At 30.4% G+C, this 22374-nt stretch overlaps 1 protein-coding gene across 1 annotated transcript; it reads left to right on the top strand.

Annotated features, from left to right (window-relative positions):
• Positions 1-632: 632 nt before the first annotated feature.
• Positions 633-21628, top strand: LOC113386184 (pecanex-like protein 1). Its single transcript, XM_026623981.1, is given in 35 exon segments — positions 633-948; positions 2691-2851; positions 3187-3350; positions 3604-3960; positions 4247-4618; positions 5047-5202; positions 5343-5629; positions 5823-5956; positions 6193-6350; positions 6444-6676; positions 6961-7111; positions 7243-7546; positions 7764-7956; positions 8057-8317; positions 8635-9220; positions 9343-9581; positions 9840-10049; positions 10051-10171; positions 11077-11237; positions 11308-11464; positions 11598-11843; positions 11926-12078; positions 12178-12371; positions 12667-12888; positions 13074-13340; positions 13500-13652; positions 14267-14565; positions 14682-14908; positions 15793-15919; positions 16107-16294; positions 19148-19404; positions 19871-20187; positions 20373-20665; positions 20871-21112; positions 21218-21628. Coding segments are annotated over 35 exon segments (7995 nt in total). The 5' UTR covers positions 633-795; the 3' UTR covers positions 21470-21628.
• Positions 21629-22374: the final 746 nt, after the last annotated feature.

The following is a 22374-nucleotide window of genomic DNA, read 5'->3' as shown; positions in this document are numbered from 1 at the left end:
TTTTTTTTAGTTTTTTGTATATCGAAAATATTTCAGATTTTATTTTTAATTCTGACTATAGTTCTAATATACTTTACAAATAATTTCAACTCTGCAATTCAGTTTATATAATTCTTATAAATATTAGACAATGTTACAATATTTATAATAATCTATTTGAAAACATTCAGTATTCCACGAACATTTCGTTACGGTACGGGAAGTTCCAGCAATTTGCCTTAAGGCACGATGCCATAATTGCCTCAAGACAGAATTCCACTTACAGCTAGTTAAATTTTATTCTGCAATCCGTTTTTTCATAATCAAAAGAAATTATATCAATTTCTAAAAGAAACAAATTTGTTTCGCTTAAGTTTTACTTAAGTTTTTCCGCAAAAAACTTTTTGTGCACTTTGATAAGATTAGATTAGATAAAAAAAATGTATGTGCGTAAAAATATATCAAGTGATTGTCGATGACAAATTGCATGGTATATTTAAATATTACTAAAAAATCAGTTAATGTTAATAGCAGTTGTTATTTAATTAAGTCACCAATAATGTTTTCATTGTGTAAACAAACCGCCGTATTAGGAATGCGCCTTGACTAAAAATGGCTGCTTACTGCGAAGTGCATAGCAAAGTAATCAGGTAATCAGCTGTCTCGTTGATTTGAATGGAACTTCGTAGGGCCGCGAAGTTACCTTTGAAATTAATTAATAAATTAAAATGATAAATGTGTGTTAATTCCCCTGGTGGTATTGTGGAATGGTGGAACAAATAGAAGATGGAATGACAAATATAAACAAATTCCAGCATGGGATCTCAAACTTTGGAAATTTTAAGGCAAGGTGTATGGGCTTCTCTAACCGGAGGCTGGTTTTACGATCCTCACCAGAATGTATTTTGTAATGCTGCCCATCTTTACATCTGGTTAGCTTTATTATGTTCTCCTTTCGTTTCTTATTTGGTAAGTAAACAATAAAACAAAGAGAGACGTTTGACGTTTAAAAGTTAGGTTAGGTGCATAGTAGGTCATGGCCTAAATGATTGATTATTGTTTAAATTTTATATGCCAATATATGTAAAACTTATTTTTATTTAAATTTCACTTTATATTAACATCTTGAATAACAAATAAAAATACGCATAGCAAAGGTGCAATAACCTTTCTAGCAGTGACTCATCATTTGGCTTATTAACAAAAAAAAGTTGAACTTTCTCCTTGTTATTTTATCAGAAATATTCTATTGAATTAATAAACCTTATCCTCATCATATCAACAACTCTGATGCGATAGAGAAGGTTCAGCGAAAATTTCTGAAATACCTTTATTATAAAACATATAAAATTTACCCTGAACGTGGCTTTGACCACAACACTTTACTAAAAGTATTTGGTATTCCTTCCCTTGCCTCACGTCGATTTATCTGTACAACTATGTTCTTATTTAAGCTTTGCAATAATTCTATAGACTGTCCTCTTATTCTCAATCAACTATCCTTTAATGTTCCAAGGCTATCTTCGCGTTCACAATTATTTTTCAATTATCCTACCCCTAAATCTAATTCTCTCTTAAATTCGCCAATTTTACTTATGTCCTCTAACTTTAACTTAATTAATAATGAAATAGACATTCACAACACTTCACCTAATCAAATAATCTCCATCTGCACAAGTTAATCTTTTTATTTTCTTTCAAATATCTCATTATTTTCTTATTCTGTTTATAAATATTATTGTTACATTCTGCATTATATGTAATTTTTTCTTAGCATTTTATGTTACTAACTATATATTGTAATTTTGTATATATTTTAATTGTTATTCATTACGTAAAATAATTATATTTTTGAGTCCTCTTGGAGAAATCTGTGGGCTATATATTTAAATAAATAAATAATTAAATATACCTTAACTTTAAACAATTGGAGCAAGAAGTATGTTTGTCCAAGCAACTTTTTTTACTATCATTCAACTAAGCGATAATTTGTTCTTTGAACCTCACATTCAATAGTTTTTTCATTTTTTATGTCATTTCATCTAAATATCTAAAATAATATTCCTAAATATTTCTCTTATTCTTTGCTATATTGGATTTTTGAGAGAATGGCATTTCAAATGAACATTTGAATTAATAATATTTAGTAATACAATTTGAAATTCAAATGGTATCGATTATTTTTTTGCTGCCTTAACTAAAGCGTATAACATAATAAATATATTAGAAACCTGTGACATATATATTTTATAATCATTTTTTATTTTAACTATACTACTTTACTCTTGTTAGTGAATATATATTCAAAATCATAATGTACTTTTGAAAAAAAATTAGTATGATGTATGATAAAACAACAAAACTTGTTCAAATTATGTGAATTGTATTCAAATAAAAATAGTTAGAGCAATGATTAATTAAACATCTTGGATGTGACTTATTCAATAATGATAAAAAATAATTCTTGTCTCATGTTTTTTATATAAGAGAGAAACTATTGACGAGTTTTTTATTTATTTAAATATCTATTTAAATTTGGCACCCTGAGAATTAAGAAAAGTTGATAATGAAAAGCACTTTTTGATAACTAAATTTCGTTTATTTAAATCAAGTACATTCTGAGTTCTAACTATCAAAATAATTTGGTTGAACTTATAAAGGATTGTAAAAAGTAAAGTAAAAATCTTAATCTTAAATGATTTTTTTTACAGTATTTTTCCAACTCAGTAGTAACATGGATTCTTTATTGTTGTTTTGTGGCAATTATATTCATCACCCTGAAAACGATCAATTTTACTTTGCATCGCATGTATGACACTGCTCAGGGCTTTCCAACTGCTGGACAAAAATCTAATGTAGAGGTTATTCGTAAGTAAGTGAATAATCATTTACATAATATTCAGTAGATATATAAGTATTCAACTTTTTTCTATACTTTGATAGAGTATAAATTTATTAGACTTTTAAATAATGAACAAAAAATATCAATATTTTTTTAATGAACAAAACAATGAAACAATGAATAAATATTGAGCCAAAAAAAATCAACAATATTTTAATTAACAAAATATCTTTAAAACTTCACAAGGAATAGCTATGTGTAACATTTTAAAATACATTTATTTTTGTTAAATCGATGCATTTCTGGTTTGCAAAAATTGTGTTTTTTTTTTTAAAGTAATGATTTAATATAAAAAAAATTTATAGTGAAGATGAAGGAATTGAATTGCAAGAATTGGGCTCTAGGGCCGCTGTGGGAGTAACACCACCGGTAGGATGTTCTTCACGAAATTCATTTATTGAACCAAGAAGTGATAACAGTAATGCAGATAGCCAGGGATCTTTAGAGAATAATCTTGCTGGAACCATAGGTAAAGTTTTAGCAAATATTAATTTATTGTTAAATTAAGGAAAAAGATGCAATTGACGGCAGTTTTGAATGAATATAATCTAACTAAACTAATATAACAATCAACAATCATCAATCTTATATTTTTACTAATTGCACATTCTACAAGCATAATGAAACTTGTTTAAATTAAAGCAATCAAAAATATTTGACTATTCACATTATTTAGCATACAAATAATATTTTATTTTATCCAATGCTTTTATCTTTGTTAGATTTAAAAGTCGATGTTCACCGCAAAAACAGTTCCGAATCCAGCGAAGGCGGATTACATTTGAATCGTGGGGACTCGACTGATGTGGGACAAGTCTCCACTTCAGAAATAAATTCATCAACAGTTCAGCGGCATCAGAAGCATCAACGACATCAACAGCAACAACAAAGACGAGCCTCTACTCAGCCTCCAACTGCAGCTTCGATTTCTTCAGTGACAGAAACTGGTCAAGTTGGTAGAGTTTGTGCGAGCAGAACGAGTTTAGAGTCACCACCAGCGGATGCAACTTCAGAGTTCAACATTAATTGGGCTTTAAATCACAGCAGATTGCAAAGTTTAGCCAGTTTACCTTATTTAGGTATTGGCATGGATACTATTATTTTATTTAATTGGCTATGTATTATTAACTTTCCGAGGGAGAAGCCTATATTTTCGCATTAAAATTCGATTTGCTTATTTTTTGTTTTTTCGACGTTTCAAGTCATTCTAAATGGAATTAGACCAAATTTGGAATCAGTATGTGTATATGTGTATCTATTCACAAAATTATCTATCTATAAATTTATAGTATCTAGATATATTATAGATTATACAACTATATGAAATGTATGAAAGTTCTCTGAAATAACGAACAATATTTTCAGAATATTGCACAAAATCATCTCTTCAACTTGCTCCTTCTACTTCCGTCCAATTATCCCGTAGACGCCATTCGAACGTTACATCTGGAAACCATAGGTCCACACGTCATCAAGCGAGTAATCACAATTCATCTCAAAGGAGTGCCAATTTAAATAATAACCAACAAAGAGGGCCAATAAACGCGGTTCGGAGAATTAAAAGTGCAGCATTGGAAACTTGCCCTGCGTCCAGTTCTATCAGTAACTTGGCAGTACATCCAAATAGTGCTGAAGCTCTACTTGTTGGGCAAAATCCGCCACCGAGTAAGAAGTTAGTGAGAAATGATAATGGGTATCTGCTTGCTTTGCTGAGGGATAGTAGTCAACAGAATTTTAGTGAGTTTTTAATATATCAAATAGAGAAATGTTTATATAGCATAACCAAGAAATATGTTTTATTGTTGCTTTTATTGTTGTAAATAAACTTTATTACCTTATGTCACATACAGTGATAAATAGATTTCTTAATTTAATCAGAATAATTTATTATAATAATGAATAATAATTTAATATTTCAACGTTTAACTACTTATTTATTTAGTTTAATTATTTTCAGTAATATTAAATACAATTGTTTTAAATTTAGATTAAAAAATGATTACATTTTGAGTCTATATTAATTATTATTAATTAAATAACGAAAATAAATAAGAACTTAACATTTTAAAACGTTATTAACTCTTAATATAGTATATATAATTTTGTTTCCTGACAAATTTAAAAATAAATAAATGTTTGCACTCTTCATATATATTTTTTGTTAGCAACAGTGGTTGATAATGTTTATCCAATTGCTGAGACTGTAGACGAGAAGCAGGTTGAAGAAACTTTGAGACGTTCAAATGATGATGTTTCTGATGACACAGACAGTGGATTTAGCAGAGTGGGATCAGACACAGACTCGGATGTATCAATTAAAGGTTTGTTAATTAAGTTTGTAGATTAAAGCTTTACTCTGAAAAACTAATATATATATATATATATATATATATATATTTTTTTTTTTTTTTTTTTATTACTGTTAATTTTAACAATAGATTTACTTACTCTTCAAATTCAGGTGCTCAAAGTGATGATTCAGATACAGAAAATAATGGTTCTCAATCTCCACTCCTAGATCGAACTAAAACAGATCATCATCAAATTCTAAGCAAAAATGTTAGTGGCAAATCGCAAAGCAGTTGCAAAGCAAAAACATCTGCTAGCACTGCGGATTTGAATGTCAAATATAGTTCCAAAAATCAAACTGAACGTGCAGTTAGTTCGAAAGATTTGTTACCAAATAGAGAACCCAGTGGACTTGAATTACTCTTTCATAGTGAAAGTGAATCTAGTAGTGTTAAAGGAGTAAGTTAAATATAGCCATCTCTTAAAAAAGTTATATTACTTCATTACATTCACTTTATTATATTTTTATTACCTTAATTTTTAATCATATTAAACCCCAGTATGAAATATGTTTATTTCATTTTGCTTATAAAATAGATTGATTTTGAAAAGTGGTTTCAATTGATTTATCATGGTATACAACTTTTTATAGATTGCTGACACTGCAGGAGCAAGTGATGGATGTATTCAGAAATTGCCGAAAAATTTAGGAGCTATACCAAAAGCTACCAGAACTAATACTCAAGCTGGAGATGCAGAAACTCGTTTTAGAAGGTACTTATTACAGTAAGTTTGTAAATATCTGATAGTTATAGATTGAAGTTTGTTTCTTGTAAAAAAAAATTATATATCATGTTCAATGAAATGTTTCATGTTCTCGTGAGGCTTTATATGTAAATTAGTCTTTATAGAATAATTGATCAACAGATTCACAACTATTTATATTACAACTTTTTTATATTACATTTTAATTTAGTTTCAACTATTTATGAATGTTTATAATTCTTTCTATGAAATTCCAGGAGATTATTTGCAATATCTTCATCATCTCCAATTTCATCTGGTACAATGATGAGTTCAGTCTCTGGTTCTCAACAGACACCATCAATTGAAAAAGCTGATAATAATAAAGAGGACTGTGGAACATTGCAAAGTGCTTCTTCTCCTAATGATGACAATGGTATAATTTATCATTTTACCGTTATTATAATGAATTGGTTTATATATATATATATATATATATATATATATATAAAATTTAAACTAATCTTAGATGATGTGGATACTACTAATGAGGGTGTTGCAAGTAGTAGTGGTTATATGAGGCCACGTTTAAATGCCATGGATCGAAATGCTAGGAACAGAGTAAGAAAGTTAAAACGTAGTACACGAACACCGAGGGTGCGAAATCCACCACAAGCAACAAGTGCAATAAAGGTAATGGCAACATCCACACCTGAAGAAGCAGGTGTGGAGGGCAGTTCGGATCCTGCTAGAAAAGTGGAGGCAAGTAGTGAATTAATTTTTAGTGTGTAATTATTATTTTGTAAATTCAAAGAAGTTTATAATGTTGAAAGTTCTTGTAACCAAAATAAAAAAAATTTTCATAGATTTATATACAAGTTTGATTTATTCTCAATTAAACTTACAAGATGTAGACTCTTAATAACAATATTAATATTAGAATTATCCCAAAGATTGAAATAATGCTGGACACATTATATTTGTTAATAGTTGCAATAAAATGCATATTTTAATTCTGCATATAACTATATTTTTATCCACATTAGGTATGCATCTCGAAGGCTTTACATCAAAGAGATAATATGCATTTTGCTACATCTTTTGATGATACTTCTGAAGGTGCTATTCACTGTTTTATGGATGAATATGGCAAATGGAGATCATATACATTTAGTAAAACTTCTAGTCCTTCTCAAAGTAAGTTCTAAACAATAATAATGAATTGAATTATAATAAATATCTTTTATTAAGCGACGGTCTTACGGAAAGATGACTGTAACAATGCACATTAGCACATATTTTGCTCACATTCTTGATTTTGTTTTTAGCATCAACGTCACTGCAACAACAAAGTCATCATTCCAATAGAAGAAATGCCAGTCAAGATGCTGCTTCTATGATAACTTCCGCGCTTATTGCATCAGGTGAAGGATCAGCATCTTTGAACAACGACATGACAAGCCTAACTAACAATGGTGGCTCATCACCTTTATATGACGTATCTGATAGATTTACCGCTCCTGGAATTCGTATTGGGTCTGGTATTACAAGGACCAGTATAGTAGGGAGCACTGGACCTTTAAGTAGTTTAGGATTAGAGGGTGGATTTGCTCCTGTTGCTGCAAGATTTAGGTATTTATTCCAGCGTTTTCTAATATAAAAATTTTAATAGTATTAATATGTAAATATTAGTTTTTTTATTTTCACTTTCACAAATAAAATTTTCAATATGTTAATTTTTTCGAGTTGACTGACATTTGTTTCTTTGGAAAAATATGAAATGCGTACAACATTACATTTGCTAAAAAGTATATTAAATATATATTTATTGTGATAATGTTTTGCTCAGATTTAGAGAAGATGTAGAAAGTGCAGCAGCTGCTGTTATAAAACAGCAACAGCAACTAGAGCAACAACAACTGCAACAGCAGCAGAAAAAACGTTATAAGTTGCATTTATGGAAACATGGTCCAACTTTGCAAATAACAATGGATCGTCTATTATTATTGGCTTTATTTGACAGAGATAGCAGTATATATGAGGTTTGGCATACTTTATACTTTACAGAAAACCAGATTTGCTTCATTGTTAACCAATAAACAATCTTTGACTATTCGATGGATATATTAATGTATTTTTTAGGTTATTCTTTCAGTAGTTCTTGCCACATTGTGTTCTATTTTGGGGTCGCTTGTTTTGCAAGCAGGATTGTATTGTGACGCCGGTGCTCTGGCATTTTGTTTGACTTTAGCTGGAGCTCAGTACTCTTTGCTGAAGAGTGTTCAACCAGATGCTGCTTCACCTGTACATGGTTTCAACAAGGCTGCTGCTTATTCTAGGCCTGTGTATCTATGTTTGTGCACTACAATTGTACTTGTGACGAATAAATGGCTCGAAGAGAGGGTAAGTTTCAATACCTTTAATTTGTATTTTCTATAGGTATATATATAAGATTTTTAAATGTTATCCTATAATTTTTTAATAATAAACTTAAATATCAAATGTCAAATGATTTTATTTGTTATGATATGCCATGAAAGAGTAATATTGTGCAATGAAATATAACTTCATTTTCATAATTTTATCTTTAAAAAGTGATAGTGTTAATACATGATTTAGAAATACATGATTTTGATGTACAGCATGACTTTATATCTGTCTTCAATAATAAAATTAACCAATATTATAGATGATTATTTGACTTTACATTTATTTTCCAGATTATGCAATCTTCTTCTCCAACAACAAACCTCACTATTTACACATTTGCTGTGAATACAGACTCCGTACTTCGCAACACTAGAGACTGCCTTTGCACATTTATACTATTGTTTCCAATTGCATTTAGTCTTGGTTTATTTCCTCAAATCAACACATTTGCTGCTTACACATTAGAACAAACTGATATGCATATATTTGGTGGAAATGCAACTTGCAGCACATTAGCAGCATTTTTTGGTGTCTTAAGATCCATATTCGTGGTTCTCCTTTTAGTGGGACCTGCTTATGCTGGTTTGATAGAAGCAGGAAGCACTCAACATATCTTGTTCTCAATATTCTGTGCATTACTGGTTTCTTTATCATATCATTTGAGCAGATGTGCAAGTGATTATGCCCAACTGTGGGTTTTGATTAAAAGGCATGTATTGCCAAATGAGTTCTTTTACACGCCCGTTATAGCGGCGGCAGAAAAGAAAGTTAGCACAACAGATGAGAGACGCGAAAGTTCGGAAAGTACGACATGTGGAGAAAGTTCAGCCGAAACAGAAACGAGAAGGTGTTCAGGACAGGATAGCAACTTTATAGGTTAATTATTTCTAATAATATTTTTTTTATCAAGAAATCTAGTTTTATATTACATGTTTTATATTAGGTTTTTATCTTTATTAGTAACATGGATAATGAATTAATTATCTAATAATTTGCAGATTTATCTAAAACGTGCCAAAAATCTGGAAATACTCACACACTTGATCCTAGTACAAAATCTCATGGTCCTGGTGCTGTTGGTAATTCTGATCAATCGGATCCATTACCAGGAAAACTTTTAGCTACAGTAACAGCAAGATTAAGAAATGATCTTTTAATTTGCCCTTTGATAGCTGTTGCTGTGCTGGCCTTACATTCTAGTACAGTATTCACTGTTCTTCAGCCTGATCTTAATAGAGCAAGTATATTTTTAATATAAAATTAATCAATCAACCACCCCAATCTATTAATGATACTTCTCAACTGATCATGATCTGAGATAAAAAAGCAGTATTTTTGTTACAAAAATACAAAATTTATTTAATAAATGTAGAACAAAATGTTTAGCAGAAATATCTCTTGAAAAAAAAATCAAAAAGATGTGTTGTTATTTTTGAACAAGAAAACAATTTTTTTCTGAATCCATATCAATCACAAAAAAATTTTGCTTTTGCAGGTGTTAAGAATAACTGCTGGTTGTGTTGGTTTTATCTTACATTATCTGGTACCGCAGCTTCGGTCACATCTGCCCTGGTTATGTGCATCTCATCCTATATTACGTACCTCACCAGTAATAAATCACAGTACTCTGCCTCATGGGAGGGATTTGCGGGTCGCTTTGAATGTTCCATGGTTCGAACGTGTGGCGGCGCTACTAGCTACAGCGGGAAAAATGCGCTCTGCTGCCGCTGCTTGCATTAGCGACATTGACTGCAGACTCGTTAAAAATTGCTGATAAGTTTGGTCCTGTGTTGGGAACGTTTTTAGTTGTGATATGCGGTTTAAAATGTGAGAATTTTTTCTCTAATTTAAAAAATCTGTTTGATATACTAATCTTGTTAAGATTATGCATATGCTTATTATAATTTAAGGGGGGCGATACATGTAACAAGAAAAAAAAATCGATTTTTTTTTTTTTCATAAATCGTTACAATAACATCTCAAAAATATGCCTGTAAATATTCAAAACAAAATTATCATTATTTATACAATAAAAACTCATTTAAGTGCCAGGCCTCAACTCGACGCTTGAGTGCTATTGTACTCTTATCTGTTTCTGTGTCAAAACTATAAACGCGTTTTTCTCAAAACGACATTATTGAAATTTGCGGGCGGGATAACTCAAAAAGTTCTCAACCGATTCCAATGAAATTTTGCACACATCTACTTTACAGTAATAGCTTCTAGTTAAACCTCAAACATTCCAAAAAAAATTTCAAAAATTAACCCTTTTACCAAAAAAAAACCATTGAAAAAAAGGTGAAAAATCGAACTTTTTTTTCTAAGGTGTGCCAATTTACGATTTTGTGACTTTTTTAATTTTTTTTTTGGTTTAACTAGAAGATATATGTTTTATGAACACGTACAAACTAATTTTTTTGAATTCAGATCACCGTACGAAAAGTGAGAACGCCCGCAAATTGATGGCGTTTTCCGAGAGGGTCTTGGCAGATTTATTTTTACGGCAGCCATTTAAAAAAAAAAATTAAAAAAAAAAAATTAAAAAAAAATTTTTTTTGTGTATTCTAATATATAATAAATAACCCTAAAAAAGTTCAAAAAGATTCAATCATTCCTTCCCAGTTTAAAAAGTCCTCAAAAAATGATAAAAATTAAGGCGATTACATGTATCGCCCCCCTTAATATATAATGAAATTCAAAATTAATATTTATGTATTTATCATTACTTACAGTTCTTCGATCATGCTATTCTGATCCTGCAATACAATTCAAAATTCTTATTTTTGCTGAATTGTTTTTTTCATTTGATTGTAAGTCATGTAGTGAAACATTTCTTATTGACTTGCCTTTGGCGACCATCGGATACAGAAAACTTAGTGAATTATTACTTAAGGTAAATTGATAATGATAAAATGATATAGGTTTGTTAAAAAAGCATATCATTCATTTCATATTTTCTATAGTTTCAGTTTGTGGTAACATATATAGCTCCATGGCAAATTACTTGGGGATCAGCTTTCCATGCTTTTGCTCAACCCTTCAGTGTGCCACATTCAGCAATGCTTTTCCTGCAGGCAGGCATCAGTGCTGTGCTTTCAGCTCCTCTTAGTCCATTTTTAGGTAATATTTTATTATTTCAAATTGTTTTAGATTATATTCAATATTGTGCACTAAAGCATATTTTATATTGAATATTATATATTATTATTGTAATAGTTTTGTTATATCTCTTACATTTTTACTTTTTATGTAGGAAGTGCAATTTTTATAACATCATATGTACGGCCGATGAAATTTTGGGAACGTGACTACAATACAAGACGAGCAGATCATTCAAATACTAGACTAGCTTCACATTTAGAAAGAGATCTTGTAGTCTCGGATGATAATAATTTAAATAGCATTTTTTATGAGCATTTAACTCGATCACTTCAACATTCTTTGGCAGGAGATCTCGAACTAGGAAAATGGGGACCAGTATCTCAGGGAGATTGTTTTGGTGAGATATGAATATATATCTTTTATTATTATCAAATAGTGTTATTCTACAATTCAAAATAATATCTATAATATTATTACAGTTTTAGCATCAGATTATCTTAATTGTCTTGTGCACATAATAGAACTAGGAAATGGTCTCTGTACTTTTCAAGTGAGAGGTCTTGAGTTTAGAGGGACGTATTGTCAACAAAGAGAGGTAGAAGCCATATCAGAGGGTGTTGAAGATAACGATGGTAATGCATAAAATTATATAATTTTATATACACGTTTTTATAATTGTCATTAAAAATTTGTGTGATGTAAGTAAATAATTGTTTATGTATTTTTTCTAGGTTGCTGTTGCTTTCAGCCTGGCCACTTACCCCACATGCTATCATTAAATGCTATGTTCTTTGTGCGCTGGCTTGCTTGGCATGTGGCATCTTCACACTATGTTTTAGAGGGCTATTCAATATCAGATAATTCGGCTATTACAACTCTGCAAGTATTTGAGTTTCGAAAAGTTCTCATAACATATTATGTCAAGGTATTATTTTATCATACTAATGCCATTAATAAAGCAATATAAAATAATTTGGTCGTGTATAGTTATTGCATTTAACTTTTCATAAATAATGACAAACAATAATGTCATATTAAATCTTTCAAGATATGACCTTATTTCAAATTATATTTGCAAATTAATATTAATATTTTCAAATCAAATTAAAAAAAAATCTGTTTTAACATATAAGTTGTTATTTCCAATATTATTTATATATTTTTAAATTTTTGTTTTAATTCTAATATAAAAGTTTCTAAATTCTAATTTAACTTTTCAGAGTATTATATACTATACAACAATTTCCGAGAAACTTCAATCTTGGTTATCTTCAAAATCACATGTACAGAAATCATTGGAAACCACTTGGAATAATAGTAAATATGTGGATGTTGATCCAGTTTTCAATCACAATCTAGATGAAGATTATGATTTTCGTGCTTCGGGTATAACTAGAGGAAGTTTTTGCAATGTTTACATGGACTGGATACAATATTGTGCAGTGAGTTTACTTTATAAATAGTCTTTATGAAGGTCTGAAATCTACAGGATAATACTTAGCAAACAGCTAAGGGTTTTCCTGTTTTATCTGCATATTATATCCATTTTTTAACTACTTACTTTTAACTTCAACTATTTCTTATTGTATAAAACTTGCAACTTAATTTATGCATATTATTTATACAGTCTCGTCGTAGTTCAAACCTAGATGCATCTCGATCTTCCCCTCTTGTATCTTTAGTATTGGGTCTGTCCATTCTTGGACGAAGAGCTTTGGGTGCGGTGGCCCATCATTCCGTGAGTTCCGTTGAATTTTTTTTACATGGGCTACATGCGTTATTCAAGGGTGATTTTCGAGTTACCAGCCCAAGAGATGAATGGGTTTTTGCTGATATGGACCTGTTACATACTGTTGTGGCGCCCGCAGTAAGAATGGCATTGAAATTGCATCAGGTATATAATTATTTCTATAGTAAATTACAGTTTATTTCTGATAAATTTATTATAATATTAAAAGTGTACATATAAAAAAAAACTTCTTGTCAATTAATATTACAATATTTATAGACTTCAGAATGATATTTTGTGATTCATAAATATGAATTGTTGCAGGATCATTTTCTATCGCCGGACGAGTATGAAGATCCTGCTATTTTATTTGGTTCTATGAGTGGCGTATGCACCAGGCGAGCCGAGCAAGCGCGCGCTCGGCGCGAAGAGGATCTCATTACAGGAAATACGTCTTCCAATCAACGCCATTTTCAGGTATTTGATAATTTTCTTTTCAAAAGTCTATATATATATATATATATATATATATATATATATATGTTTAATTTGAGTTTAATATTCGGGCGTAACATCAATAAAAATAATTATTTTTATTGATGTTACGCCCGAATATTAAACTCAAATTAAACATATATATCAACATCAAATTCAAGACTATTCAAAAATATATATATATATATATATATATATATATATTTCTTGTATCAGCCATTTGTTATGAATACTACATAATACAGTAAATAATACAATTAACTTTTTCTAAATTCATTTTAAAAAACGTTATAATATTAGTCAATACTGAAATGTAATGGAGACAAGTTTATCATCAGAGTGAAATAATGTATATGGAATTTTGATTGTCTATAAATTTCCTGTCTCAACTATTTGTTATTATATAACCCCATGTTTAATTAGAAATTTTCACTAAAAAGCATGCTAAATACATAAATTTTAAAGATGCAATTAATTAATATTATTATTATTAGAGTCTTATGTCTTAATATTATTATTATTATAGTCTTACAGTATCTTTGCCATTGATACTCCACCTTTAAATTCAACTTTATTCCTTTTACTTTCATTAACAGAATTGCGGCGATGAAGATTCTCAATCTGAACTTTCATCAAAACTTCAACCGGCATCTTCTCAGAGGCGTTCTAGGTCATATTCTCATCAAAGTTTCCGGCAGCATCAGTCCAGAGTTTCTAGAAATAGAAGATCAGAAGATAACCGCCAATCGACGAGTTTGAGTGAAACATTGGATCAAGAAAATGCTTGCGATGGCACATGTTCAGCACAATGCGGAGGACTGGTGATATCACATGAGGCTGATCCCGCCTGGCGGGCTGCAGTGTTGAGTGGAACTCCGAATTTACTTGCTTTAAGGTAATATAATTGAACAAATAATAATTTATAAGAATATGTTACAAAATAATTAATTATGTATAGAATAATAATTTTAAATAGTAGGTAAATTTTCTACATTGATTTCTTTTTTTCAGGCATGTTATGGATGATGGAGCAGATGAGTATCGAGTTATCCGGCTTCTTAAACGTCATTTATCTTTTCGAGTAATAAAACTAAACCGCGAATGCGTGCGCGGTTTATGGGCTGGACAACAGCAAGAATTAGTCTATTTGCGTAATAGAAATCCAGAAAGAGGGAGCATTCAGAATGCTAAGCAGGCCCTCAGGAATATCATTAATAGTTCATGTGATCAGCCAATAGGTGAGATCATAATTTTGCATCAAGAATCAAGTCCACCGGAAACTCAATTTATTAAGCTAAATCTATGTAAAAAAAGAACAATACTAAATTACTAGTTATTAACCTTAACCCTTTGCAGGAGAAGTTGAGATTATTTTAATTTTGGTTTCTCGCCGCCATTGTGAATTGTTTCAGACCCAAATTGAAGGAAGTTAAGCGCTCACTTAGGAAAATTGCTATCATTCATTTATCATTCAGTTTAATGTAACAGATTCGTTAAGAATTACATTTAATTTACGAGTTAAAAACATTTAAATGTGATATTTTTGAATTTTTTTCAGTAATATGAAAATTTTATGTTGTTGATGATTTAAATGATGCATCGAGTGAAAGTTAATTTGAGTACAAAAAAATAGTTAATGTAATTAAAGTGATAATTTGTAACATTGAACATTTTACAATATTTCAAAAATTACATGAGAATTTAAAGGAAACGCTCAATAATCATTCTTAAAATGATTTTCTATATCAACACTTATATTAAACTGTCTGGGAGAAAGATAAATAAAGTAATGAAAAAAAATCCCAAGTGAGTTCAAACTTTTGCAGGGTGTATATTGAGTAGAATATCAACTGCAAATTGCATTGACAAGTTTTTAATAAAAAGTGAAAAATTTATTTTCGAAATGAACAGTTAATTTTATTGTTACAATTTGAAAATTCAATAATTTCAATTCTAACTGCTCATGTCGATTATTTACAAATATCGGAAAGTTCAACCAACTTTCCTCAAGACATAATACTACATACACATAGTTCTTTTTTTCACAGACTTGTGATATTTGGTACTTTAGGAATTCGAACAATCTTGATGTCTTTAATAATTAATCAATTAATAATTTCAGGCTACCCGATATATGTGTCGCCTCTAACTACGTCCTATGTGGATACTCATGAAGGTATAACAAGTGTTGTAGGAGGACCGTTTACAGTTTCTACACTTAAACAAACAGTTGTTTCTTTGTGGAGAAGGTAAATTTTATAAAATGATAATTGCCTTATGTATGATGAGGTAGTTTATCAGAAATGTGTATTATGATTTTACTTGGATAAAACGTTGTGTTCTCATTATTATATTTATATATTTTATGTATGATAGTATAATGCTCTGAAAAGCGATAATCAATTGTATTTAATTTACAAATAATATCGAATTCAGAATTCGAACAAGATGTCGGCAAGGCTGTAGTAGCGGCGAGCAAATAAATTTGGGCGAGTCCGTTTTAGGAAGCAGCTGTACCGAACGAGCCAACACTCTCACTGGCACCGCAACATTAGCTAATACATTAACGCCTGCTGCACAACAGCAAGGAGCTTTGCAAACTACACCCGTTGGCGGAAATATTGGTAATTTTCAATGAGATATTTACATGCCTTTAAGGGATACAATACCTAATTTTATACCACATTGAGTCGACTCAATGATGATAAAAACTAGTTGGTTTGGTATTTAGCCTTGAGGCAAGTTACATGAACTTCCCGAAATGTGTAAATAATCGAGTTAATCAAAAAAAATGTGTAAATAATATACTTCATTAATCCTACTTTAAAAAAAAACGATAATAATTTTAGCAAACTTTGACGAATTTTTAAAATTAAACTACTTGTCGTTAGGCCGTAATATTACAGTAAGTTCTATAAGACCATGATGTATATCGCCAAAAAAATTTCCATGAAAATCGGCTTAAATTTTTTTTTCAACAATTAATTACAAGAAAACGGCTCGGTAGATTTTCACCTAAAATTAATCAGCATCATTCCCAAATGATATCTTTCGAACAGTTTTTGATTTTTCAAAATCGGTTCGGTAGGATGAGCTTAAATGTGGACGAAAATTTAACACTTTTTTTCAACAGTTAATTACAAGAAAACGGCTCGGTAGATTTTCACCTAAAATTAATCAGCATCATTCCCAAATGATATCTTTCGAACAGTTTTTAATTTTTCCAAATCGGTTCGGTAGGATTAGCTTAAATGTGGACGAAAATTTAACACTTTTTTTCAACAGTTAATTACAAGAAAACGGCTCGGTAGATTTTCACCTAAAATTAATCAGCATCATTCCCAAATGATATCTTTCGAACAGTTTTTGATTTTTCAAAATCGGTTCGGTAGGATGAGCTTAAATGTGGACGAAAATTTAACACTTTTTTTCAACAGTTAATTACAAGAAAACGGCTCGGTAGATTTTCACCTAAAATTAATCAGCATCATTCCCAAATGATATCTTTCGAACAGTTTTTGATTTTTCAAAATCGGTTCGGTAGGATGAGCTTAAATGTGGACGAAAATTTAACACTTTTTTTCAACAGTTAATTACAAGAAAACGGCTCGGTAGATTTTCACCTAAAATTAATCAGCATCATTCCCAAATGATATCTTTCGAACAGTTTTTGATTTTTCAAAATCGGTTCGGTAGGATGAGCTTAAATGTGGACGAAAATTTAACACTTTTTTTCAACAGTTAATTACAAGAAAACGGCTCGGTAGATTTTCACCTAAAATTAATCAGCATCATTCCCAAATGATATCTTTCGAACAGTTTTTGATTTTTCAAAATCGGTTCGGTAGGATGAGCTTAAATGTGGACGAAAATTTAACACTTTTTTTCAACAGTTAATTACAAGAAAACGGCTCGGTAGATTTTCACCTAAAATTAATCAGCATCATTCCCAAATGATATCTTTCGAACAGTTTTTGATTTTTCAAAATCGGTTCGGTAGGATGAGCTTAAATGTGGACGAAAATTTAACACTTTTTTTCAACAGTTAATTACAAGAAAACGGCTCGGTAGATTTTCACCTAAAATTAATCAGCATCATTCCCAAATGATATCTTTCGAACAGTTTTTGATTTTTCAAAATCGGTTCGGTAGGATGGGCTTAAATGTGAACGAAAACTTAACACTTTTTTTCAACAGTTAATTACAAGAAAACGGCTCGGTAGATTTTCACTTAAAATTAATCAGCATCATTCCCAAATGATATCTTTCGAACAGTTTTTGATTTTTCAAAATCGGTTCGGTAGGATGAGCTTAAATGTGGACGAAAATTTAACACTTTTTTTCAACATTTAATTACAAGAAAACGGCTCGGTAGATTTTTACCTAAAATTAATCAGCATCATTCCCAAATGATATCTTTCGAACAGTTTTTGATTTTTTAAAATCGGTTCGGTAGGATGAGCTTAAATGTGAACAAAAATTTAACACTTTTTTTCAACAGTTAATTACAAGAAAACGGCTCGGTAGATTTTCACCTAAAATTAATAAGCATCATTCCCAACTAATATCTTTCGAACAGTTTTTGATTTTTTAAAATCGGTTCGGTAGGATGAGCTTAAATGTGGACAAAAAGTTCAACACTTTTTTTCAAATTACAAAGAAACGGCTTGGCAGATCGTTGCACAAAACTGACAAACGATAGTCCTCACCGAAATACATCAAATGGCTTTTAAATTTCCAAAATCGGTTCAGGCGTTTTTAAGAAAACGTCGATCAAAAGTCTAATTTTGACAAATGCCAAAAAGACCATACTGATTTTTGCAAACTTTGACGAATTTTTAAAGCTGAACCAGTTGTCGTAGGGCCGTAATATTTTAGTATGACCTAGAAAACTATGGTATCTATCGTCAAAAAAATAATCATAAAAATCGTCAAAAATTTTTTTTTTAAACTTTATTACAAGAAAACGGCCCGGCCGATCTTTACCAAAAACTAATCAGCACGATTCCCAACCAATATCTATCGAACGGTTTTTGAATTTTCAGAATCGATTCAGAATTGCGGGCTAAAACGTGGACGAAAAATTTTTCACTTTTCTGCAATTTACAAAGAAACGGCCCGACCGATCGCCGCACAAAACTCAGAGACGATAGTCCTCATCGAGATACATCAAATGGCTTTTAAATTTTTGAAATCGGTCCAACCGTTTTGGAGAAAACGTCGATTTACGGCAAAAAATCTGTTCACACACACACACACACATACACACACACACACACACACACACACACACACACACATACTTTTTCCAAATTTGGTCTCATTCGATTCAGAATGGCTCGAAACGTCGAGAAAACATAAAATTAGCGATTCGGATTTTTTGATGAAAACATAAACTTCTCCTTCGGGAAGTTAATTATATAACAAAATAATCTAATTCTGAAAAGACTGAATATTGCATATAATGTATTTCATAGGTATTCCATTATCGCCTTATGGATCTTCACAAACTATGGCATCTGTAACAAATAAGCCATCTGGTTCTACATTGCTAGCCGGTTTTCTTAATAACAAAAGTTCTATGAGCGGAACTGATCAGAAAGAAAATATTGGACTCAATAATAACAGCACAAACTTCTCAAGAACTGAAAATAAAGATCAAAGAGGAGCATCACTAGAAGGAGACAATAGTGGTAATACAGATTCTGATGCAATTGATAAGGAAAAAACTAGTGTAAGTGATATTGTGTTATTATCATGTTGAAACTAGATTTCTTTTATTATGGTAATAACTATCTAAATAGATCCTAAGTTATACCGCAGTATTAATTTTTACCTCTGTTCTCACTCCTGAATATTATACTTAAGTGAAGCAGAGGTCTTTGGTATTGAGGATATTTTCACATATTATTTAAAATTTCTGCCTATGATAAGTGAAATCTTAAAAATTGATAATGAACTTGACCAGGAAAACTATTAAATATAATCTGAATGCTTTCATGGTTTGAGCACTGTCCGTACACATTTGATGTATAAACAAAATAGTTTCTTTTTCTGGCAAATGAAAATGTTATGGTACTCTCTGCAGGCTCCTTAATTTTTTATTTTAATTTAAATGTATTCATTATATATATATATATATATATATATATATATATATACATATATAAATTATATTCTATTATTATCTCTTCATACAGGATCGTTTTAAATATGTTTCGGACTGGATTGAACACGAAAGCGTGAATGTAAGCAAACTTAACAAAGCCGATCTAGAATACGCCTATCATGTAGCAGGTCGGATATCTGAATTCTTGAGCGTATTAGAACGATCAGGAGGAAATATCGCTTCTGGGAATGAATTCTCGAATAATGCTTCTGGACACGAAGGAGGAAATGTGTCAGGATTGGGAACAAATACTTCTAGTAACAGTGCTGAAAATTCTGGTGCAGTTATTAGGGAAGCTTTAAATGGATTCTATGATAGCATTTTTGCCAGACAGCGTCTAGAACCAAGGCAAGTAAAAAGTTTTATTAATAATAATAATTTTAATAATAATGTGCAGCTTTTAAAACACAATGGAAATAGGTATTTGAAAACTCAAATAATGAAGCTATTATTGATTAAATTGGTTTAATAAGTTAAGTAAAATCTTAAACTCATATTGTATGTTACAAATTTGTTTTTTTTTATTTAAATAGAAGCAGCAGTACACTACCAGTAGCCGCTTCCCAGTCGGGTCGTGAAAACATATTACGCCAAACTGGGGCTTCATTACCTGCTGTGGTTCGTGCAGCAGTTACAAGAGATTGCGAACCTGGTGTAGCGGCGTTGTTGAACAAGATAGATAGAGAAAGAACTGCTGTTCACAATAGAAAAATTAGAAACAATTCACAAGGCAATGAAATCATAGTTTCTCATGATGGTACTGATAGGCAGAAAAATTGCAGTGAAGACATCCATGAAGATAAGGATAGTGATAGTGAAGCTTCAGGTATACTTTTAGTAGCGTTGTATTATTGCATATTATTGATTGTTCTCAAAACCAATTATCTGTGTATTTTGCTATTAATTGTTTGCATTTTAATTAGAGTTACTTGTTTACAACATGATTGTATATGCATTAATATTGATAGTACTTCTTTTATTTATGTCATGTAATTTTTGACTATCTTTATAATGCTCATATAAAATTTCAGAAGATGACGAACAGGTTGACATTGTTCCGAGTGGAGTGATTAAAGAAATTGATGTTACTGTGACTAATAAAGTACAAAGTGCCTCTAGTGAAGAAACTGAGAATTCTGGTGATTATGATGAAAACCACGGTAGCGGTCAAGAACCAGAGCAAAGCCCTACACACTTGATTGATGTATCTGAAGAACTTGAGAAAGATGCAGATTCAATAAATACTTTGGCAAGAATTGTAGATCCTGCACAGGTTTGAAAATAATATTTTTAACTTACATTTACAGTATTTTTTAAATTTTAAAATCGAAACACTAAAGAACTATAGAAATATATTATTAAATAAATGGTTTTGCAGGTTTACGATTGCTTAGATTTAGGTCGTCGCATAGACGTTGTCTGGCCTTGCGAAGAAATGCGCAAAGCTGGCGGACGTTCTGCTTGGGGCCGATGGGTGCCTCAGAAAGATATGACTGGTACAATCGTTCATTACTGGCGGCCTGGTCATGCCGATCCTGCACAAAGATCGCATTGCGGTAAAGTCATCGTTTTATTAAATATAGATGGTCACTATGTTCCTGTCGCTAAAACTGGAATAGAATTAATTTGATGTATCAACTAAAATTTATATTAAAACGCATCATTTATATTTTACGCCAAACCTTGCAACTACATTAATTCAGTTGGCCAAAACTTTAAACATATTTCCAAGCAAATTATGGTTTTGTTATTTTATGTATAGTTTTTTTTCTCAAATATACTATTTATGGAATAGTAAAAAATATGAGATGAAAATCACTAAAACTTCAAGATCGAATAATCAACTAAATTTGAACTATTTTTGTTATTTATTTGCTTTTATGGTACGAAAATTGAATTGTTTTACAAATTAAAAATATTTGTACAAAACGTATCGTGATGTCGCTGTTCTATTTTGTGTTTCAAACATATTTATAAAATATAAGAAAATTTCTGTATACTTATATTGTATAGCAATTAATCTAAAAATATCACCAAAATTTTGAAATCTTGAAATTATTTAATGCTTGCTCATATCTGCACACACACACATACATATACATATATATATATATATATATATATATATATAACAATATCGCGAAATTATAAATTTTTAGCTGCGTTTTAATTATTTTTCCATTTTTATATTCAATACTTATTTTGTAAACTAATTGCATATATCCTTTTTGTATATATAAAACAAGTACAGAGTCACAAAGCCTTATCATTATATATTAGCTTCAATCTTTAATATTTATTTAACACATAATTGAATTTAAAATATTTATAATATATATTGAATATGAATGAAAAGTATTTAACTAAGACTAGATAGGAATCTTTTATTGTCTATAAAATAGTTTCTCTATATTTAATTGTAAGACGGTGTATACAAATATTTATTTTTTCAGTAATTATATATCTTCCGCATAAAAGATATTTATACCTATTTTAATATGCAGGAAAAACAGGAAGTTAACCGATAAGTAGTGG

This window comes from Ctenocephalides felis, unplaced genomic scaffold (assembly GCF_003426905.1).
Source record: "Ctenocephalides felis isolate EL2017-DRISC unplaced genomic scaffold, ASM342690v1 CF-g0.4_SCAFFOLD_03571, whole genome shotgun sequence".
In the NCBI taxonomy this organism is placed as follows: domain Eukaryota; kingdom Metazoa; phylum Arthropoda; class Insecta; order Siphonaptera; family Pulicidae; genus Ctenocephalides; species Ctenocephalides felis.
This window is presented reverse-complemented; position numbering and strand designations above follow the sequence as displayed.